General features: G+C 37.0%; 1 protein-coding gene across 2 annotated transcripts; it reads left to right on the plus strand.

Annotated features, from left to right (window-relative positions):
- Window positions 1-945: 945 nt before the first annotated feature.
- Window positions 946-21,945, plus strand: LOC110378109 (suppressor of cytokine signaling 2). 2 transcript variants are annotated; one of them, XM_021337230.3, is made up of 4 exons: window positions 946-1,596; window positions 18,259-18,554; window positions 19,221-19,366; window positions 20,109-21,945. In XM_021337230.3, the coding sequence occupies exons 1-4, from the start codon at window positions 1,578-1,580 to the stop codon at window positions 20,434-20,436; spliced, it is 789 nt and encodes a 262-aa protein (XP_021192905.1). In that variant the 5' UTR covers window positions 946-1,577; the 3' UTR covers window positions 20,437-21,945. The 2 variants fall into 2 exon arrangements, with proteins under 2 accessions (XP_021192905.1, XP_021192896.1); XM_021337221.3 differs by lacking the exon at window positions 946-1,596 and adding an exon at window positions 16,497-17,103.
- The last annotated feature ends 273 nt before the right edge of the window (window positions 21,946-22,218 follow it).

The raw sequence follows: 22,218 nt of genomic DNA on the forward strand, positions 1-22,218 counted from the left end.
TTATTCTTAGAGGTATTTCAGCAATACTGGAACTTTCAAAGACAAAGTTTCATCTATAAGATTCTAATATCACTAGGAATAATAATTCCTGGGGCAGAATTTCTGTTGTAAACCCATTTATTGTATAGGACAAAAACCTGCGGTAAGCGTTTGAGCTATCAATGGACCGTTCGGGTCGGGTGCTTTAATAGTAAAGTTTGCTGTTACGGTTAATTACGTTATAATTATAGTGTCGACTAACAGCCAAATGATACAGCTTACAATAATGTAATTATAGTAATATATTATCGCCAGTAACATCAATTTCTATAGCTTCATATTGAGGAGTAGTCCTTTTCGTGGCAAAATTCGAGTCCTAGTAAAGTTAGTTTTAAAAATGCTTTAAAGTACTTACCCGAATAATGCATAATTAAAAGTTAGATAAGAATGACATTTTAAGTTTACCTGATACCAAGTTTGATAAAACGAAAGGTGAAACAGCTTTACTACCGACTTTTATTGTTTCCAATCAAACACTTTCACTTTATCTACTAGTCGAGTGACACCTTTCAGGACATGAGCCTGTCGTGTGAAAGTTGTCCTTTAATTCTCCATTCATTTTATAGTCGTTTTATTAACCTGTCGTAACAGTTCCCAAAGAGGTTGATAACACTTCAATTCATTCAAAATCTACCTGTATCTGTAACGTAGTAGGAGCATGGGTGTGTTTAACGACAAAAAATAGAACAAGAAGTGAATGAACTTTCCAACGTTTATTACCACTAGTCTGTTGGAGGCAGGGGCCGCGCTCGCACTTTGATTGATGGATAGATAGATACCACAAGTTACCTAATTTACCGTCGTGCCCCGGTCATCGGGGTCAACGTAAGGTGCATGAGCTAACGTTAGTCACAAGCTTGTGGAGCGGACCCAGCCGGTGCCGTGCTCGCAAGCCTTGGACGGAAGACCATAAGTTTTATAAATTAGTGACAATGCCTTGAGTTATTTCGTGGAAGTGCCAAGGTTGGTAGTTCTGGGAAGTGGCGGCTCGTCGGCAAGTATGTTCAGAGCGCGCGGCGAACGCGACGAGCGGGCTCGGTCTCGGTCGCACATTCACATGCCGCCGGTCCCCCCCGGAGCCGCGCGCACACCGCCACGCGTGTTTACCTCACTCGCTTCGCCCTTCGGTGCGCGCCGCGTGCCGGCTCCGCCGCTCGCTCGCTCAGTACGCTTTTGTACACGAAAGAGGATTGTCACGCCGAGGCGACCCACCTCGCCGAACTTTCACCTCCCGCCGCGATATCGTTATCTGTGATAAACACCGACCGTTGAGTGAAATTGAATGTGCGCGTACTTAGAAAGCGTTTCTGTTGAGGCACGCGGACGGATTGCCGTCGGCGACGTCGATTTCTGCAAATTAATTTCTCCAGTGCAGTCGGTTTCTACGAAACTGCTTATAAAGAGTTTTACCGAGAAACGAAACGGCAGTAAAGTGGATTTGAGGAAATATAAGTAATTATAAGTGGGCCTTTGTGTTTCCGTGTTTGTTGTTATCTAAGGCGTTTACATTGGATCCCAACCGACCACGCACACCTCCAATGGTGGTCAAACTACCAGGTGAGAAACTGAAAAGTTTGAAACTGTTCATCTGATAGATCATTCAAGCATGTTTTCATTTAGTTCTTCGTGTAATCTTCATGTAGCACACGTCACTGTAAAAGTAAACTTGTTTATGACTTGCGAAACACATGTACAGAATCACAGACCACACGAAAATATCAAAAGGCGCCAGCTGTTATCATTATCACATAGACTTCGGGGTCAATGCGTTCTAAATGATAAAGCGTAGATTATATTAATGAATGACGTAATCCTGTAACATTTAAAAACAAATGTGCGGTTATTAAGAACTTTTATGTCATAAATATATTTTTTTTGCAATTTGCAATGTCATCAACATACAACAATCTCTTAACTAAGGAAGTATTGCCCTATGAGAGGTTTTTTAAAAGAGTCCTATGGGACTCGGTTGCATCTTAAGGGATGCTTGTTTTAAGTAATTTCAATTGACTGGTTAATTAAACGAGTAATACTAAAACAAATATTTCTAATTCAACATCTATATCTGTTGGTATTCCTTTGTTAGGTCAAAAACTAAAATACCCACATAATTTGTTCGTATCCGTAACTAGGTTAGGAATTCAGTCTATCTTAATTGCAGCGATGTAATACCCACGTAACGTTATGCAGTAGGAAATGATATAAATAAAATGATGTTTATGCACAAGCGTGCTGACTGTGTTAATGACACCTCGCTTGGCGGCGAATCACTTCATTTGAAAACAATTATCGTGCTAGCACGCTACGATGTAACGTTTCCTTAGAATATTGAACGATCAACTCATAAATTGATCGAGAAAATTACAGATTTTGCATAGACAATAACAACGTTGGTACTATCCGGATATTTAAACCAAACGATATTTTTCATTTTTGTTTTTGCTATACCATTTTACGACTTAATCTGACAGCACCAAATTACTATCAATCAGCATTAACATGGAGTCAAATTAATTCTTAGAACGAATGTTTTTTCGTAACTACAGCCAAATTGACTTCTAAGAATCCCATTAGGAAACCAACATGAACGATAAGATTAGCAGTAGTTAACAGTTGAATTAGGCCAAACACTTTCTACGTTAGCCTATATCCTGACGCACGTAGCAACCACTTCACCATTCACCCACTCGGTAGCGGCCTCGTGAGTCGCAAGACTGTTGACAGCACTTAGTTCAAATCAATGTTATTGTTAACAATCCCATTGTCCACGTTTTACCGGGAACATCACGCTGTTAAATCGTTTACAGGGAATCGTCGTGGCCTTTGTTTATCCTCAAAGGGAGACAATGTATTTTTTGTTGCCATTCTAAAGCTAAAAGGAGCCGAGTCTATTGTTACCGGTTAATGTACTATGACGATGATATAATTCGTAGAAACCTTGTAGAAACACTTCAATTGGCATTGATAGACATGGATAAAAATAATTATTGATTACGACTGTTTTCGAAGTAGACCTTGGTATCGTTTCAATTGTACGGAGAGCCTGGCATCTAAATTATTCACAGACAAACTTCGGGTGCACTTACAAGTCCTCTGTAGCCCAGAGTTTGACGGCAGTCTGCTGTTTCTGGAAAATTACAAGAATTAGACTTCTACACGAAATTATGAGGAAAAGAGTAATGTATATCTATAGTTCAGAACGATAGTAAAGACTAATCACCAAAGTAGACCCGTGATAATAATCAAATCTACAAAATAGTAACCTCTACACCATCTTTATGATTTGAAGATGTTGAAATGAGTGAAAACTAAGAAAAAAAAAATCTCCAGAAAACCAAAGGACGTTAACGATGACATAACCTGGAAGACACCTTTTACTGGAAGCAGTGCAACATAAGCACCGTAATCATGACAAAAACCAACTTACTGGATCCGGAATAACCTACCTATAGAATTATATTAATATATCTTCGTAGTCTCATTATTTCCCTCAAATATTATTTACATTCCCTCTTTCCGTTTCTTCGTAAACGGATTTATATTAACACAATTAATCAAAAATTCCAGAAACTAAAACCAAAATATAACCTTGTTGAGAGATTTCACTTAGCAACTAACTACTTTAGTATTCGTATTAAACATTACTTCCGTGGATACGCTACGAATGCATTTTCTTGAACCAGCCGTCGAACTCGTACATTGTTAGTTTCCCAGAACTTATCAATATTAAATGCCGTACTTAAATCTGATTTCTGAAATATGATAAGTACGATCGTAATTCTAGCTTCATCAATGCTTGGAAATCGCATCGTATTTACATAATAATATGCAATTTAAAGCTAGGTATAAAAATAAAAAGTTATGCATCTAAACCGACACTATTGCTTACCGAGCACAAAGAGGTAACGGCCCACGTCAGCGCCTTCACTAGCTCGCTATTTGTCTTATTATATAAGCAAGTGTTCTTAAACAAATATGTAAACAGTCGTTTCCCGCTTACGTGTATTGGGAGTAGCTAGCTACAGTTTACATGATATGAAAAAGAGAAAATGTTGTTTTACTTGGGACAGTAACTACTAGGAAAATGTGAGTTCTCTCGAATCGGCGGGCGGACGGAACAAGGTGGGATGGCTGCGCGGGCGCAGGTATGCGTGTTCTCAGAACGCGCCGCGTCCGTTTTTGCTCCTTTTTCGATTCGAGTTTACCGAGAATCGAATGGCCCGGTGGCGGCCCTACTCGGAACTCGTAATTAATCCTTGGAAGCCTCCGACCCAAGGGTTGTTATGAGAAATCGCCAGCATTATGACTTCATTTTTTATTTATTTTTTGCATTGTCTCATTTTGAAAATTGTATACGGGTTGTTGTTCGCCGAAGGACCGACAATGCCATACACAGCATTATGCACGGCTATTAAATTTAATGCAGTGTTCGCCTCTGACCTCAGCCTCTTAGGAAACTTCAAAGTTATTGATGCGCTTCCAAGAAATATATTTATTCATAATGCATACATGACTATCAAGACTGCATAAAAATTAAGTATCCACTATTAAGAAATACTGTTGAGAAGTCGGCTAAAGAGAATCTGATGTAAGTACTGTTATCAAAAACCGTTTCAGAAATACGAACTGGCAATATCACTTCAACGCAGTATTTGTAACTATGTTATTAACCAACAGCTCAGAATAGTGGACAATAAACAAAACAAAAATATTTTTGGACCACCAGGATTCAAGAACGTTAAATCCATATCCAATTTGCTTCGCACTGTGGGCATCGCATGTTTTGTTGGGCTAGGACGAACTGACTAAAGCAAAACGAAGGAAAAATATATAGTCGCTTGCATCCCTTTCCCAGAAGAGCGGCTAGTTTAAATTTCAATGGCGGACTACTGCGAACCCGCTCGACAGTTTCGTCTAACGAACTGATTGAAATACTGCTTTGATCTGTACCTCGGCCACACAATATCAGCCTCTATATTGTGAATATTTAAAGTGCTATGTCGAATCCACGGTAGCGAGCGGTTTAATTTGCCGTTGCGCCTTTGAGATGAATTCGTTCGTCCTTGTGGACGCTTTTTAAAATGAGGTGAATTGAATATTGAAAAACCAAGCAACTCCTTTTTTGCATTAGTGAAAGAGTTTATTTTTATATCTGTATAAAGCAGATTTACTAATTGGCTTAGCTTTGGCCTGGTAGCAACTGATATGTCGATAAACTTCTGTAAATAAGGTGAAGGCAAACGATTAGGTCACCTCTGCGGCTACTACTGCTTATTATAGTTTATCGTTGTACATGCCGAAAATCGATCTCAGTGGCGTGCACTTGGAGAGGCCTATGTCCAGCAGTGGACTGCGATAGGCTGATGATGATGATGATGATGATGATGTTGTACATGCATCGTTGCGAATATGTATAACTTTTATCTACATTGATTATGTTTGGCTCATCAAGAATATCAGGCCAAAAAATCAACATTCAGTTCAAATGAAATGAAACGTCGAAGGAGGAAAGTTCGTAACTCCTAAACCTGTTTTACAAGTTCACCGTAGGAAATCCCTTTCACTCGGAAACGGGTCTGGTCTCGGGATAAAAATAGATACTCTCATTTACAGATTACACAACGTCTAATTGACTGCCCATAAATCGGAGCTCGTATAGGATCACGTATAACGGAACGCATCTATTTTAAAAATCGAAACTACCACGGGTCGACGTTCCGGGAACCGCGGCGCAACGTCGAACCGACCGGTCGGCGAAGTTCTCGGAACACGCGAAGGTTGCTCAGCTAAACTCTTACATTGAATCCGAATGGTTATTGCCAAAGTCTTTTATGTGATGTCGGGCGAGCGTCAGTGATGCATTAGAGCTTTATAGCACGCAATCAATTGCGCGATTGAGGTCAATATGCATAACCATCGAGGCTTACAAGCACTAAAAGCCAGGGAAAAAAAATCTTGATGCACGTTTTGAGTTTATCTCGAGTCGTGAGCAGACTTTCTTCATAGGGTCATTAAGGAATTCCTCGAGTGTTGGTCGACGGAGCCGTAAGTGCCGATGGAGATCAGCTGCTGGCCGTGCGCTCGTTGGCGCCGCGCCGCTCTCTTGCTTCAATGTCAAAGGCCAGAAGCACAAAAAATTGCCTTATTGTACCTACGTAGAATTTGACATTTTAAATTCTTAATTTAGGCATGGGTCGAAAAAGGAAACTACATTCGTAAATCACGCATACTTAAACCTTTTTCATACACATTTTGAATACTTTGGGCTGACGTCCCACTTTTCCTTTCACACGTCGATCTTTATAGCCAGTTTTGTTTATCTCAGTAAAATGTGAAAGATGAGCGTCCATATGTCTCTCGTCAGAGCGCACTTCAAACCGTACGTTTTCAATATCAGCTGTTACCAAAAATATGTATAATGTTTGAGCGTTATTTATAGCCGCCTGAAGTTTCTGAGAACTTTGTGTGTGAACACAGTTGATATAACGAGCTACTGGTAAACTATTATTTAATATAAATCATTCGAATACATGAGCCACGGGCATTCATGGAATAAAATCTCAATTACTAAAATACTTCATGAAGTACATTCCGTGTAATGGGTCTAGCCGTAACAGTCTCGTAACCGTAAAATTCGCCTGAATAATGGAAAATCGCCGGAACACTGCAAACAGCGAGCAAAATCCCATATTTCCGACCTAGCAATTCTTTGTGCCAAAAGTTCGAGCTTCGTATGTTTTGGAAACAGAAATTATTCAGCATGAAATTGGAAAAGTGCTGTTTTGAAATGGTCATAAAACAAGGTAAATTCACATTCCTCCGCTTAGTTACTTAAAAACTACTCATGAACAAGGTGAAGATAAGAAGAAATAAACAGTAGAATATTGTTTCTAATCTAAGACAAATTAAAGAGATACGAACACAATATCGAAAACACTTGTCAATTAAGGAGAACAAGTGGATTGATTAAATTCTGTTACGCTTAATTGTCTCGTTATAGAAATGAATTAAACATTTATTGGTACATTGATGGCAAAGGCGGTCTCCTTTCATCCACTTTAGTCACAGCAGTTTTCAAATTCAAATTACTTGGGACACCTGCATATTCTATAGCCAATTTTTATGTTGAATACCTCCCATCCTGACGTCGTAAAAACCAGGCAGGTCTAATTTTAATAATAATAGATGAATAGAGAAATATGAGGGTAATAAATAACAGACATAACAGTACTAGTTACCGTTACAGCTATTGAAATATAAACTAGAAGCGGTCATTTTACAGAGTCAATTAGCAGTAAATAATGTTTGTAAGCGTCTTACCTAGGCACCGGAGCCTCGAACAAGATCTTCAAGTTATTCTGTTACTGAAGATAAGAAAGTTTATGAACGTTGTTTGAAACTTGAAATGTGTCGCACGAAAGAACTCTATATTTATCAGCAACAAGTTCATGTCTCGGTATTTTCAAAATAATTTTGCTGGAGCTTGAAGTTATCTTAAAACCTGGTTTACGAAATGAGAAGATAATCGAATGAAGAATGACAATAATGAAGAAAAGAAAAAGTACCTAATGTAAGCAGAAAGGTACAGTACAGACACACGATTAAGTCAATTTCAAAACATTTTAATACTTCTCAAGAAGAATGCACTAATGGAGATGGAAATAAACATACCTCTCAAGTCTTTATACTAAGAAGTTGTTTTTCGATAATTGCATCTTGAAGTTCTACTTGAAGTGCTTACTTCAATGGAGAGGCCAGCACGAACACGGGTATTGGCTCATTATCTAAGTGGGCAAATTTATTAGGAAATACGAATGAAAACCCTCCTTGATAAATAAAGCATTTCAATCTGGAAAGTGTCATCCATTAAACTATAAAACAAAATAACTGCAACTGCTGTGCGAGTTTATCGGCCATTTTTGTCAGTTTCATACATATTACTTTGTGTGTCCACTTTACTACGTGGCTTTTAGTTGGAGAGCTTAATTACTGGCGCTATTCATATCACACTTAATTTGCAAACAAAATACTCATAAAATGCAGATTCGTTTATTTATAGTATCTTGTCAGCAGTTCTTGTCGCGTCGCGTCACAGTTTTCAGTCTGTTGGAATTATAATAATTACATATAAACATGCCCCTGCATGATTCCATCGTGTTCTGAGAAAGTATTTATACTTTATATTACAAGGTCGAAGTATAAATAAAATGAAGACCACTCGCGCGCCAACCTTACCCCCGCGATGACTCAGTTTTACCTGTGTATGGACGAGGGCTAGGTTATTTCTAGAGAACTGACGATAATTTTAACGTCATGACACACCCGTTCCTAGTATTGTTACCCGAAATGCCAACGATTTCGTTGTGGATTTTAAATAACATACTACAAGTGTTCTGTAAAGAGATTGCGATGATGATGTAAATCTCCCGGCGATATGAATGTGATTGTTGGCAAAATTAAGGAATTTAAAAAGAGAACGAGCTGCGAACACAATTAGCGCCTCCGATGCGACGTCGACAGGAAGTTACAGTTTCACACCAGTCTTTGTCACTTCATCGCGCTGTGACAATATTATATTTTTACACATTCCAACTTCGCCTCTTGATGCACAATGAATTTATCATGCTTCCTCTGCTATATTTATTCTATCTTTTATTTACAAAACAACTCGGGAAGCCTGACGCAGCGTCTATTATTAACTTATCTCTATATTTACTGTAAAACAGAACTTGGAACAGTTTTATTATCATTTGTAATTAATCATGTTTCTTCCTCTGTAGTATGATCATACACATAATACGGTAAACGAACTCATAAATTATCCACTAGTAAGTTATGAGGCTAAAGTAAAAGTGTGTCGGGCGGTATACATCTATTCATTGTCGTTTATTACGAACCGGCTATTTCCGGATTGCAGCAATATTCCAGAATCGAATACCGCGCAACGTTTTGCTCGCTATCTTTAGAAATACCCAGGCAGCAGAAACCATTTAATACAAAATGATTTTCCTTACAATCTGCAATTGAAAATAATATTGCAAGTACTAGTAACCTCTTTATCACGACTTCATTCATGACATGTACACTGTATAGTTTAATTAAATTAATTGTGTCAGTCTGATAGCGCTACGTAATTTCCTTCACTGACCAATCAGGATTTTTGTCGTCTGCGTACAACACGTGTGCCTATTAATGAAGTTTATGTTGACAGAACATAATACCTACATACCAACACATTCGTAATTGTGTTTGTTTCGAATACGTCATAGCTCGTTGAATCAAATACGTAGTAAGAAGAGGCCGGGAATGTGACTGATGAGCCGTTGAAAATTATGATGAATGATGATGAAACCATGCTCGCTGTTGTCTATCAAGAATGCGTCAAGAAACTGTTGCTATGTCCCTTTACTGACTGTGTCGAAAACGATTTGATGTTTCCTTTAGAACCTCCATAGAACTCTTAGGATTATTTTCACGAAATCATCTATATAAAAATGAAGCACTTTTGTCCTGTTCATCGAGGAGGTTCTTATGACATAAGAACATAAAGAGTATGCTTTCAGTATCCAAACATAATGCTGCCAGCTTTTCTCACTAAGAAATAATATTATTTAGAAATCCTATTAAAACAACAATTCTCAGAGAAGAGAATCAACATTGAACAGAATTTCAGTTATTGTCGATGCCATTTCGTTGAACGGAAAATCTAATTTTCTCAGAAGCCATATTTTGAACCTGACAATCAAATTAAGTCTTTGATTTCCTTTTTCAATTACAGACCTTTTGTTAAGTGGGAGCTCAAAGTGGGTATTCATTATTTTGTTGTTTTATCGTCTGTTGAATTTGTTTTAAGTAATTTGACTTGATATTTTACCGGGATTGTTTATGCCACTATTTTATTCCATTCTACTCGAGTTTTATGTGTAGGCAGTACTAAGAAAATGTGATTTAGTAATACTTTAAGTGAACAATTATCACCCCCTTTGTTTCGAATGTCTAAACCTCAATACTTAGAAGTGTTGTTAGTACCATAGTGTCTTACAAAGCATTTCTGACTAGCTGAAACTTTAGCATATTCTCAAGAAACTTAGGTACAATATCTTGGTACATTTGCATGTATACATAATAATAGCTTACAAGTTGCGCTTATGTTTCAATGCAATTAGGAATAACTAAAACTTTATTAGCTATAGCGTACATATTAGTATTAAAATCTCTTACTTTAATATTTCGTGGAAGTTTGGATGATAGCTACGCAAACCGGTGGGCTTACAATACAATTTGGCACATAGCTTACATTCTGAATTGATAAATTATTATGCTAGTCACAAATAGAAGCCGATATACAACAAATATCATTTAATTATTAATTAAATTTGTATCCACAGTCCGTTCTATTCTTTCCAAATGAACGTGGGCTACTTAATATTCTAGAGGATCTATAGGGTCACACGGGAAATAAGGATTACTGCGCAACGCGTTACCATCGACTAACATAATAAAACTGACGTATGTCATCATAACCCACGTCTATACCTCAACAATTGATTGTACTATATGTATAACTTTAAATATTATGATGCTTTATTTGAATGAAAATTAGTAACGTAAAATTATGGTTAAATCAAGCTATTCACAATAAACGCAATTAGGGGGCATCGTACAAATGAATCATCTAAGTTACGCTTATAAAATTAATCATAGCGTTTCAACGTAACAACAGATAAAGAAAATTATGATATTACTTTACACATACGTACTACACACCTACATTGCCTGCATATGTACATAGATACTGCAAACAGCGCTTCTTAGAAAGGCACCGTCACACAACTGAGAATTGCAAGAAATCCTCTTAGTAACAATACAAAGTAAAGAAAGGTTGCAAGAACTGGGTACCAAAGTACGGGACGGCCTTTATGCTTTGGATAACTAGAAATAAGTGAGTCTATAAGGAGCTATTCGAATGTGGGCGTAGTGCAAATGAAAGAAAGACAAAACATTTCTGGGAGGCCATGAAAAGAAAAAACATTCATAATGACTTCTAAAACTTTCTTATAAATTCCAATGAAAATTTTACAAGTTTTCGACGAAATAAGTACTTTTCCACTAAGGTTTTCATTACGATCGAGTTCTGAGAAGAAAAGTTAATACCAGTCGGTTTCGCTCGTTACGTAAAATTGAGAATTCTTTGAAACGACATGTAAATATTTAACTCAAAGAAATATGCTTTAGGTATAATATCGGCAAAACTAGATGCTACCAACATTTTTGGCGATACCTAGATATAGATATAATGATACATTCTTCATTACTTGAGGATTTGAAGCATACAATATCAATAACTCTATTTTTATATTTTTGCTTTAGAAGATTTACCTACTGCATTCTATATTATAAAATATAGCTCTACGTCGTAAAAGTAATCAATATATTCACTTTTACTTTCAACACGAGATGAGTACGCGTCATATGCATATGCATTACGCCTGTACTGTTAGTTCTAGTTAATTGCAAACATAACTGTATGGTTTAACAGTTAAACACACACATGTATCAAAAAATCGCATTGGAATTACTAACTTATAACCGCATATTTTTCTTGCCAATCCACTTTGAGCAAGCGTGATTAACGCTCATTTTTTCTCTATTTAAAAACAGGCCCTGTGTATAAAATGGCTGATGATGATGATGATGATATTATCCTCTACATTTAACACTAATGATTATGAATATACTGAAATACAAAATAGCTAATTTTCATTTACCGTGTCTACGTGATCAATGAGGGATGAATATTCCTGCATTACAAACAAATGCAGTTAATGGCTTGCTCGTTGAAATATTACATAATTAAGTGCCTACATTATAATATTTCCATGGAATCCTTCGTCTGTTTGTTTATTTACGGCGTTAATACAATAACTAGTGATGTTTACGGCTTGTTTTTCCTAGAACAACTTATTATGGCGCGAACCCATATGAACCCATACAATAGCGACACGTTCAATACAACACTAATACCAAGCTATTGTTTGCATTTACAAAGCGTGAATTTCGCGAATTGATAGAAACGCAGAAACATATTGCGATAAATCAATAACTTTATTACTCTTTCCAATTAAACAAAAAATATTTTTCATACTTTTAATAATGGCACGACCATTCATGCTTTTGACCGATCTTTTTCAGAACACGCGGGGCGTTAAAAATTGTTATTCAGCTACGTTTCGAAAAAAATCCATGTAGGTACTTTTTTCTTTTTTCCTTTCATTTTTTCGTGATGAGCCTCGGCTGAGTGGGCTCTGAATATATCGGCTTCAATATCACTAGAAGCCACACACAGAGCGTGAAGTGTCAGTTCCTAGAAATATAACAATTACATGGCTATACAACCATAAAATTAAGCGCACTGCGTGGGCAGAAGCGCCGCGTTTTATTTTAAATTTTCTCTCGTAACTAACATTTACATTTTTATTGCTGTATACAGTATTGTCGATGCTTTTAGTAATTGTCACTCGATAAGTAGGTGACCTATTTAATAGAAACTTGTTCAAGTTATCAGCGTGAGTGGACAGTGACGCAGAACATACCTTTAAATACTCTACAACACACTACTGAGTAATTAGCTCTTGGTGATCAACGTGCCGGCCGACAAACGGTCAGAAACTGTTTTTTAAACACATCTGTTCATACGGTATGACCGTGTAATTACAATTATTTCTTTATTAAATTACATGAGGTATTTTTGCTCGGCACTCGGTAGTGTAATATTTCTGCCCGGAATAGTATGACAAATATGTGTTCCAAATCAGCACAGTATTGAATATCCACTACCTATTTTTTTTATTTTGTTCAAAAGTATTCGTATATTTCAGATCAGATATTCAGTTGACACTATTTTGTAGTACCTACCTAATAATTTAAGCCGCTTTTGTCACCCGATATACCAGAAATATTGTTTGTATATTACATTCAAAGAAGGTTCCCAAACTTTCTACCGTAACTGTGAGACGGAAGTAATAACTTAATCAAATTCATACCCATCTGGATGTCTACTTCATTTAGCAATAACCCGTTATCTTCGCCGAGTACCACCGCAAAGTTAACCGGTACCGCACACGAGTGATAAAGCATTATCGATATAAATTCTGCGAATATGTTTATTCAGCCTAACTCTTCGCGTCTAATAAAGAAGTACCGAGAACAACGGTATTCTCTGTGAAATTGAAATCGGAGTGTGCCAGCAAACTTCTGCGAAACGGCATGACCTCCCTAAATAAATACTTGGTTCGGCATCGAGTTTTCGTTCGTGTGAGTATATGTCAGCTTAGTCGCTCTATGAGAAAACTTTATGGATGATGGACTTGTTTGTTAGACATCTTGATATTCGTATTTAAACTCATTCTATGAGGGATTTATGAGATATCATTTAGTCGCTTGAAAATTCATACAGACAATAATGTCAAGTAGGCGCATGTAATAACTAATCGCGACCAGCTGGATCCGCTGCATAAAGTCGTTAATCCCACGGGAACAACCTAAAGCCGTTTAATTGCACCAAAATGTATAAAATAAATCATCTATATAAATTGGGGAGCTTATGCTTATTCAATGGCGACAGCTGCGCTACGAGTGAGCGTTTGCGCCAATGACAGCCGGCAGATGGTTGTGAAAGCTGCGCAGTCGCAGGTAAGGGATTCCGAGAACGCCGAATATAATCGCACTACGAGGAACTCGCTCTCTATGGCACGCTCGGGCGCGAATCGAACACCTGCGCACGACCATGCTGCTCCTTTATACTCGAAACGCTTTTTATTACACCCTCTGTCGAAATTTGAAGTGGATAATTGTAACGAATATGTATTGTTGAAAAGAAAAGAGCACATATAGGGGCACATTCAACAATATATTTTGAATCAAATTTTGTCGTTGCTGCGATTACAACGAGCTCTTATTCAATTTCCAACCGAGCTAATGCGAAAGTGGCTTTCTCATAATGTATTATTATTATGACAAAGATTGATGGGTTTGCGTTCAGCAATACGCGAAAATTCTATAGAAGATAAAAATATATTTATTTAGTATAATAAAAATCAATAATCTTATGTAAGTACCTACTCTCAGTAGTATTATAAGCCCGCATTCGGAAATTAATGCGAAATCTTCCGCTTTTTTGAAGGCAGGGATATAATATTACTTCCTGGAGGCGATCCCCGAGTCTAGGAAGATCATTATAATACCAGGCTTGAGTTAACTTGAACTGAACTTGGTCTTACAGTTTCATGTAACGGGAATTTCAAATTCTGTACTAACCCATTGGGATAATCGGAAGAACGTTCTTGGTAAACTTAGGAATACATAAATAAACATGTAACTGACATAATTCAATATTTATACCTAAGGTACAGATACTTAGTCATTCAAACATTGAAAATTATCTTCCTAATAAGAACGGACTATGTTAGGTACCGAATGAATCATTGTTACGTTGAACGAAACATAAGACTAGCTAGACTTAGGCGACTGATGACTGTTCAGTTTATCTAATCATTTTTATCGAAACGGAAGCTGTTTTGAACATTTGTCATTGAAATAAGGATTTAAAAGTTTTCATTGTCCCTCAGGTAGACTCAGATAAAGCATTGTTCAGAAATGGGCCAACTTATGAGAAATTCGTCTAAAGACAGAAAAGGACCGCTTTGATTTAACAACTATTGTTCTTAAATAAGCGTGAATCTGAAATGTTATGTTCTTTCAAAAAAAAATCTTTTGAAAACGGGAGAGGTTCATACTTTTCCGAGATCCATAGAACATTCTAATACAAATTCTAAGTAGGAGTCTAGATTCATCATCCTAATCAGTCTTTTTATTGGTCCTACTGCCGGGCACAAGCCACGAGGACTAGGATTTACATTCCTAATACATGAACTTAACGCTATATATCGCAATATATGGGTAGCATTCGCAGAAACAAAGATCGTGAGTCGTGACGCGTTGTAAAAGGCAAAGCCAGCTCGCTAGCAGGACACAAAAGACTTTCCATAGTGACCAGCCGTCACATAACTATAGGCGATAGGGTTCGCTAATGGAAACTAGCCAAACACAAAACAATAACTACGTCAAATCGCGTTGTTATTAAGTTTCTCCGCATGAGGCCACGGAAATATTTGGCAGTTACGCCCAAAATACATCGGCATTCGAAAGTTTACAATGAAAAGTATCACGTAAACGATTCAATTCTGCAAATCGCTAAAATAAACCTGATTGTGTATGCGCTACACTAGAATAACAACTACAGCTCTTGAAACCATTTTAAAAATGTGTTTTCGCTACATCATTAGGTGGGTCGGTTAACTACCCACATATTCCGACGAATGTGATTCGATTTCGGGAATAGTTCACTCGCATACCTTTAGCTTTCATAGAACTGGGTATTGCCTACGCTTCGTAGTTATGTACCTAGTAGGTATAAATCGGCGGGCGGTGTTCGTTATTATTGAAATCACGTAGCTGCTCTAACAATTGGACGTTAAATTGACGTCAAGATAAATAATAAATGAGAATTTGATGTGATTAACACACCACGGTTTTACGTAAGTAAAACACTAACCTATCGAAATCATTTTGCATGAGTTACCTAGGTATGTTAACGCAACGAATGCCTTCAAGACGTTACAAAAGTTATCATGCATGTCAGCATGTCAGATGTTTTACTTATGAGAAATATGACCATGTGCTACATTGATCAATGATTTATTAAATGTAGGAACATTAGTTCACAAACAAAAGAAAACATAATAGAACTTACATTTCAATGTTCTTTATTCAAAACTCACTCACTATATTGATGACTTGAGATTAAAATAGAAAAAAAAAAACAAAATCATACCACAGAATACGGAACAAATGTCACTCCTTGAAAAAGCCGTTTTTTTTTTCGAAAATTGAATAGGTTACTAGAGATGCGCACAGCACATATTGCTTTAGTATGGTAATTCGTTCCGATAATGAGGTCATGTGTTACTAATTTAGTTTTTTTTTGTTAGTTTGGTTATTTTACTGTTAACATGTTTGTGCGTAATTTAATTAGAAACATATTAGTTTATTTCCTTTATTGTAAAAAAATTGATAGCTTTCTAAAAGTTTTAGGCAGTTAGTAGACTTATATTATTTTTTGCCTGCTTTGTTATGACTTGAGTAGGTACTTAAATTATTATTACCTCTCATTATAAATTCTATTGTTCGTAAGTCTTAACTTCATACTTTAATTATCTTTAAAGAGAAATAGTTTTACGTAGAATCGCCAAGCCACATACAACTGAATATAACTCAATGTATATAGCAAATAGCTAGATAACTAGTAATTATTATTGTTGGTGGGTGAATGAATTCTCAGAAGGCAGTGAACGTTCGAGTTTCGTATCACTCTCTGTTGCTTTACTCAGCCTCGCTCGTCCACGAATCCCCTCCATTTGTTACTATCGTCGTCTGCACTACTCGCAGGCAGAGTAGCGCTGGCGTCGCGTCGCGTCGGTTCAGTCAGTCGGTAAAACAATATATCAGTCGAGTTGTGTCGAAGAACGTGACGGTCGCGCCCCGCACTTTACCTCATCCATTCATCAGTCCGCTTTTAGCGTTTCGGAGTAGCAGTTGTTTTCAACATAAAATATTTTTGTTAAATTCACTGCCATCGTGAACCAATAGTGACTACTCTATTTTTAAAGTGTTTTGACTGTTTCTTGTGGATGGCAATAAATTGTGACAGTGACGTTTGGAATAATTGAAAACTTCCATGGATTTGTTTATTGTAAACACATAAAAGTTTATCATTGGGATTCATTCAACAAGGAAGTGATTAAAAGTTTTATATTGTGCTCACATTGTGAATGCGGACACAGTTTGTGTTCCTTATGTGTAAAATTGAGTGAATCGTGGCCTCCGCACGTTAGGTGGGAGGAACACGCTACACGCGTCTGTTTGAACAAATGTGCATTATTGAAAGGCGAGAGACAACAACTTGTCCTTTAAACATGACATTAGCAGCGAGGTTATCTCCTCAAAGTAAGTTGTCGACTTGTTTGGTTTTAGCGCTAAATTATTGCCATGGTGATACACCAGCAGTGTTTACAGATCTAAAAGTTATTTTCTTAGGGATGCGTTTAAATACCATGGAATATAAGGCTTTAAAGAATCATCAAACCCCAAAACAAAGATTTTACCAAAATTCTAAACGAAAACAGGTTTTCATTGAGTCAGTGAAATAACATCTGTACAAAAAACGTGTGGTATTATATTAGCTTGAAAGTAAAAACTAATTTTATGATAATTTTGTGATTCTGACAGTGTTTGATTAGCACAATTCACACACAGCCTCTTTATCAGCGTACTGTATCTAAAAATAGTGTGATAAGAGAGCAAATATGTATGTGTGACCAGAGATAATAACACAGATTCATAGGAAAAATCCATAGATACATTGTCAATATTATGAGTTTATTACATATTACAGGATAACAAAATGTTTCTATACACAAAAGTATGTATAACTACTAAAAAAGAATTAATTAAGGCCAACATGGTGCCAGTAATAGACTAAATTGCTTAAAAAGGTTTTATATCTTTGCACAATTAAGTTTCAGAATGATCAATGACCAGTCTTGACCCAAGTGGCCTTTCTTAATATATCAAGTTATTGCTAATTATTATGTAGATACCACTTCTGTGAAGCAATGATAAAAAACCACACTTAGAGGAAACACTTGATTTTTATCAAATACATATTGAATTCCATTGTCATATTATCATTTTAGTGGAGTTCTGTAGAAATTAATACTGTGTACTTGTTTAACCGTGTCACAGTTATCAGTTTCATTAAGCTTAACCTAATCAGTTTTGTGATCATTCAACTTTTATGAATGTATGTCTTTACGGGTACATAAAATAGCACTAAACATTACTTTATGTGATAACAATGTCTACCGTTGCTTAGTAAATGGAAATGTCTGAAGGAGACCCCAAATATAGAATTGCTTTATCATTTTTTAGCCTTCTATGCAGACAAAATATACCTACGAACACCCAAGAAACTTATTCCTTCAAGGGCCCATTCCATTCAATCCCATTTAAGGCTTTGGAAATGTGGATAAACCCTACCCATTGTAGCCTATGGAATATGCTGATGATGAGTATTCTAAAATGACTTCTCAATCTTTCCAGATGCCTGTGTGGAAGTGGCGGTGCCGCTGAGTAGCTGGTCGACGGGTGTAGCATGCTGCCCAAACTGCAGGCACGAGTTGCGCGTGTCACTAGCCCCGACTGCGGGAAAGTGCCACGCGTCGCCCCACACACCACCTCCCTTCACGGTCCAGCCGACGTACTTGCCTCACTCCCCCATCACAACACCGCTGTCACCTCTTATACCCTCACCGTACAACGATGAGCTGAGGAGGCTGGCGGACACCCTGAGAGCGTTAAGGCTATCAGGCTGGTACTACGGCAGTTTGGATTGGCTGGTGTGTATTTTTTTCTGTATGCTAGCGCCATCTCTTATCGTTTTTGGTAACTATAATTTATTATTTCATTTCCATTGCAAAATGCGAAAATGTGCTCAAATAACCTAAATTCATTATTTACTATTACTTTCTCCTCGTCCTCTTTGTGGTCAGATTAATAATAGCCGATTTCAAATCGCAAACAGTTAAATTCTTTGGTTCACATTATTATTTCAGTTTTCCTCATAAATAATGTATGATTGATAATGGCTCAGACATTTACGGTATTCTATAATCGCCAGTTGATTGGCAGCCGGACTTAATACAATGTACCCAATAATAAATTAGCATAGCTATTTCAGACATTTATTTTTTACTCCTAGAAATAAATTGATAGTTTTATGAAGTCATCTTGGCTTTGCATTAATCAAATGGTTCATTGTTATATTTCTGAGTATTAACGATATGAAATAGCACAAAAGGTTGGAGTTCACTGACTTTTAATTATATTCAATGTAAAATGTTTGCTGTATTTGACGTAGCCGTTAATTATAAGTGGGAGTTTATCCATTTGCTATTTAAAAGCACATTCGCACATAGCTAGTTTTTATACAATGAGAGTTCGTTTTGTTATAATATTTTTGTACATAGACAGCATATTTTATATGATCATTTTCGTCTTTCCAGGGTGCCCGGACGGTTCTGAAAGACGCGAGCGTTGGTGCTTTCGTCATCCGGGATTCCGGCGATAGGAACTTTATATTCTCATTGTCAGTACAGACTGAGAGAGGCCCCACGTCTGTGAGGCTACATTACGAACAAGGCTTCTTTAGGTAAGTCTACCAATCAATTAAATTCGTATAAGATATGTACATATAAAGCCAGGTACAGGAAAACTTACCTTGCAACCCACGTAATTGCTATTTAAGTCACAGCAACCTCTACAAATTGAACTGAACATAAAAGGTCGGAAAATTACTAAAAATAACAAAGTTTTAGTCCACATTCCCAGAATACATCAACTAGGTACTTAACGCGCAACTAATGAATTCTGGCAATTGGAAAGTTGTATAAAAGCCGCTATTAGCATAAACAACAATATTTCATGAACTATTAATCATCGAAACGCGTCATTATTGACCGGTTATAGTTCAGCGTAAATGAATAATGTCTTGTGAAATATTTATTGAGTTGTTGAGACCTCAAGAATTCCATGATTCTGCCTAACTACAGTACTGTTACGTCATAATTACGTGTAAAGACGTTACGTCAGGTGTTCACAGTAATTCAGTTGCGATCCCACTACTGCTACTGTGTACTGTTGAATCAGAGCCTCGCGGTTTTCCTTAATTTTATTGTAATGTTTTTTATCGGAAGTTTTTTGTCAATTCAATTCGCTCTGGTCACCATGACGATTAGAATTAATGTTCACTTTTTCCGTCTTGGTTTTTCGTACAAGGTGACAACGAGGTCTTGATCTTTATTCAAATTTTGCGATTAATCGATATTGTCTATGCAAATTATATTTAAGTATAAATTGAGAAGTTGCTAATGTGTTTATCTCTATTGCTGCAGGTTAGACTGCGACCGGCACCTGGCGCGGTACATGCCGCGGTTCCGCTGCGTGGTGGAGCTGGTGCAGCACTACGCGCGGGTGGGCGAGCGTGGCGCGGCGGGCACGGTGTGGGTGGACCGCGAGGGCTGCCCGCACTCGCCCGTCATGCTGAAGGCGCCGCTCCGCAAGAGCCCGCCGTCGCTGCTGCACGCGGCCCGCCTGGCCGTCCACAAGGCGCTGGACTCCAACCCCCTCACGCCCAAGCTCTGGTGCGCCCCCAAGCACAGGCTTCTTCCTCTACCTTCCACTCTAATAGACTATCTCGGAGAATATCCCTACTCAATCTAACGCTCGGAATTATTTCATAGTTATTTATTTAGTCCAATCTGAGCGATGCCTAGTGAAGATATTAGTTATTATGGGAATGATTGTGAACGATCATTGCTCCAACTGATTGTAGTTTGATTCCTATGATTGGGTGGCGGACGGGTCGACTGAGCTGCTAGTTTCCTAAGGTGGACTTCGTGTTTGCATTATCATAATATTATAATCTTATTTGTACAAATTAATATGCATTGTCTAGTACAGGTTGCTAGAAAGGGCCGGATCCTTTAAATACCGACTAACAAAATAATTTATAAATAGTTAAATTAATAATGTTAACTGTATTATTTGTAAGTATTGAATATGGGACTCAACTATGGTATTTAGTGAAATGTTTACGCAGATTATTTTTTATTAAGCCAATTCTGTGTCTGTATATAAAGATGTTTTGAGAAAATAACGCAAGACTGATTCCTTGAACTTCAAATACTGTTTGTGTAATAATTGCCTGTATACTTTTCTGTTGAATGTACGTACTAGCTCCATCATATGACACAAAGAACTCGCCTGCAATGCGCACGCGTCGACTGCGAGTCGGCCTGCTGATATTATTATTGTAGAAAATTGTTCACTAATGCCTAATCTTGTCCATGGTCTTAAGAAGTCATCACATTATATAATAGAGCTATATTTTTATTTATTTATTCTTGGTTAAGTTAGGATTACTCGTGAACCTTACGTTATGTTAGTTCTTTCTTGTTCCTATCCATGGTTGGTTTAGCCACGTATCACTACACGCCGCGGTCTCTGCACCACACATAGAGCCTAGTTTTAAAACGAAGTGCCATCAAAACATTAAAAAACCATATTGAGAATTTACTTTGTCATATTTGATTCAAATGGAAGTATTTTTGAGGCTGAACATGTACATAATTCTTGTTTTGTTTTTCTATTTATTTCCCTATTTAATAAGTAACGAGAAAATATGGATATATTATCGCCAGGTTGTAAACCATGTAATGGTTTGATGTATCATATATGTGGCTTGATTGCGTGAAACTTAGTAATGTGCAGTTAAATAATTTCTAGAAGAAATACGACATCTCTTACAGAAGTGTAGATTACTGAGTTTGACGCACTGAAGCGTTTAGCGTGCGGTGGGAAGTTCGGCTAGTGATGTTCACTAATATAGGATAGATCATGTATGTACCTTGAATAATCTCAATTAGAGTAAACTTAGGCTTCACACTACGAATATGTTTTATTAGAAAAAATACGCATTATTAAAATAATCGAAAGTAATGAGCCTCAAAATTATTTTAAATAACTTATAATTACTTGTCCGTTGTCTTCGTGTTAAATATAACCAATTGTCTACTTGCGGAGTTATTTTTGTACCATTTTGTAAGGGGAAAGCACCAATTAAATAAGTGTGACATAATAGAGAATACTTGTGTTTAAATGTTTGTAGACTAATGTATTGAAAGAACTGCAAATAATTTATATACAAAAAAATATACATTCTGCCTATAACTTCGAATTTTATTTATACAACAACCCTGCTGCCACGATCGGCTTCCAGAAATATACCAATGACTACTATAGGTGCCTGAAACTGTCTTACCTATGATATATAATTAAAGCTACATTACTACAGTTACTGTTGGAGAGCTATGTACACTTTTCTAATACTAACATGTCCTGAAGCTAGTGAGTAGTGCTGCATTATAATATCCTCAAAGAATAAAATCATGGATTTGTGATTTGTTGAGTTTGAGGTTTTAAGCTAGATTGTTTTTTTTTTAT

Source organism: Helicoverpa armigera, chromosome 2, assembly GCF_030705265.1.
Source record: "Helicoverpa armigera isolate CAAS_96S chromosome 2, ASM3070526v1, whole genome shotgun sequence".
NCBI lineage: Eukaryota > Metazoa > Arthropoda > Insecta > Lepidoptera > Noctuidae > Helicoverpa > Helicoverpa armigera.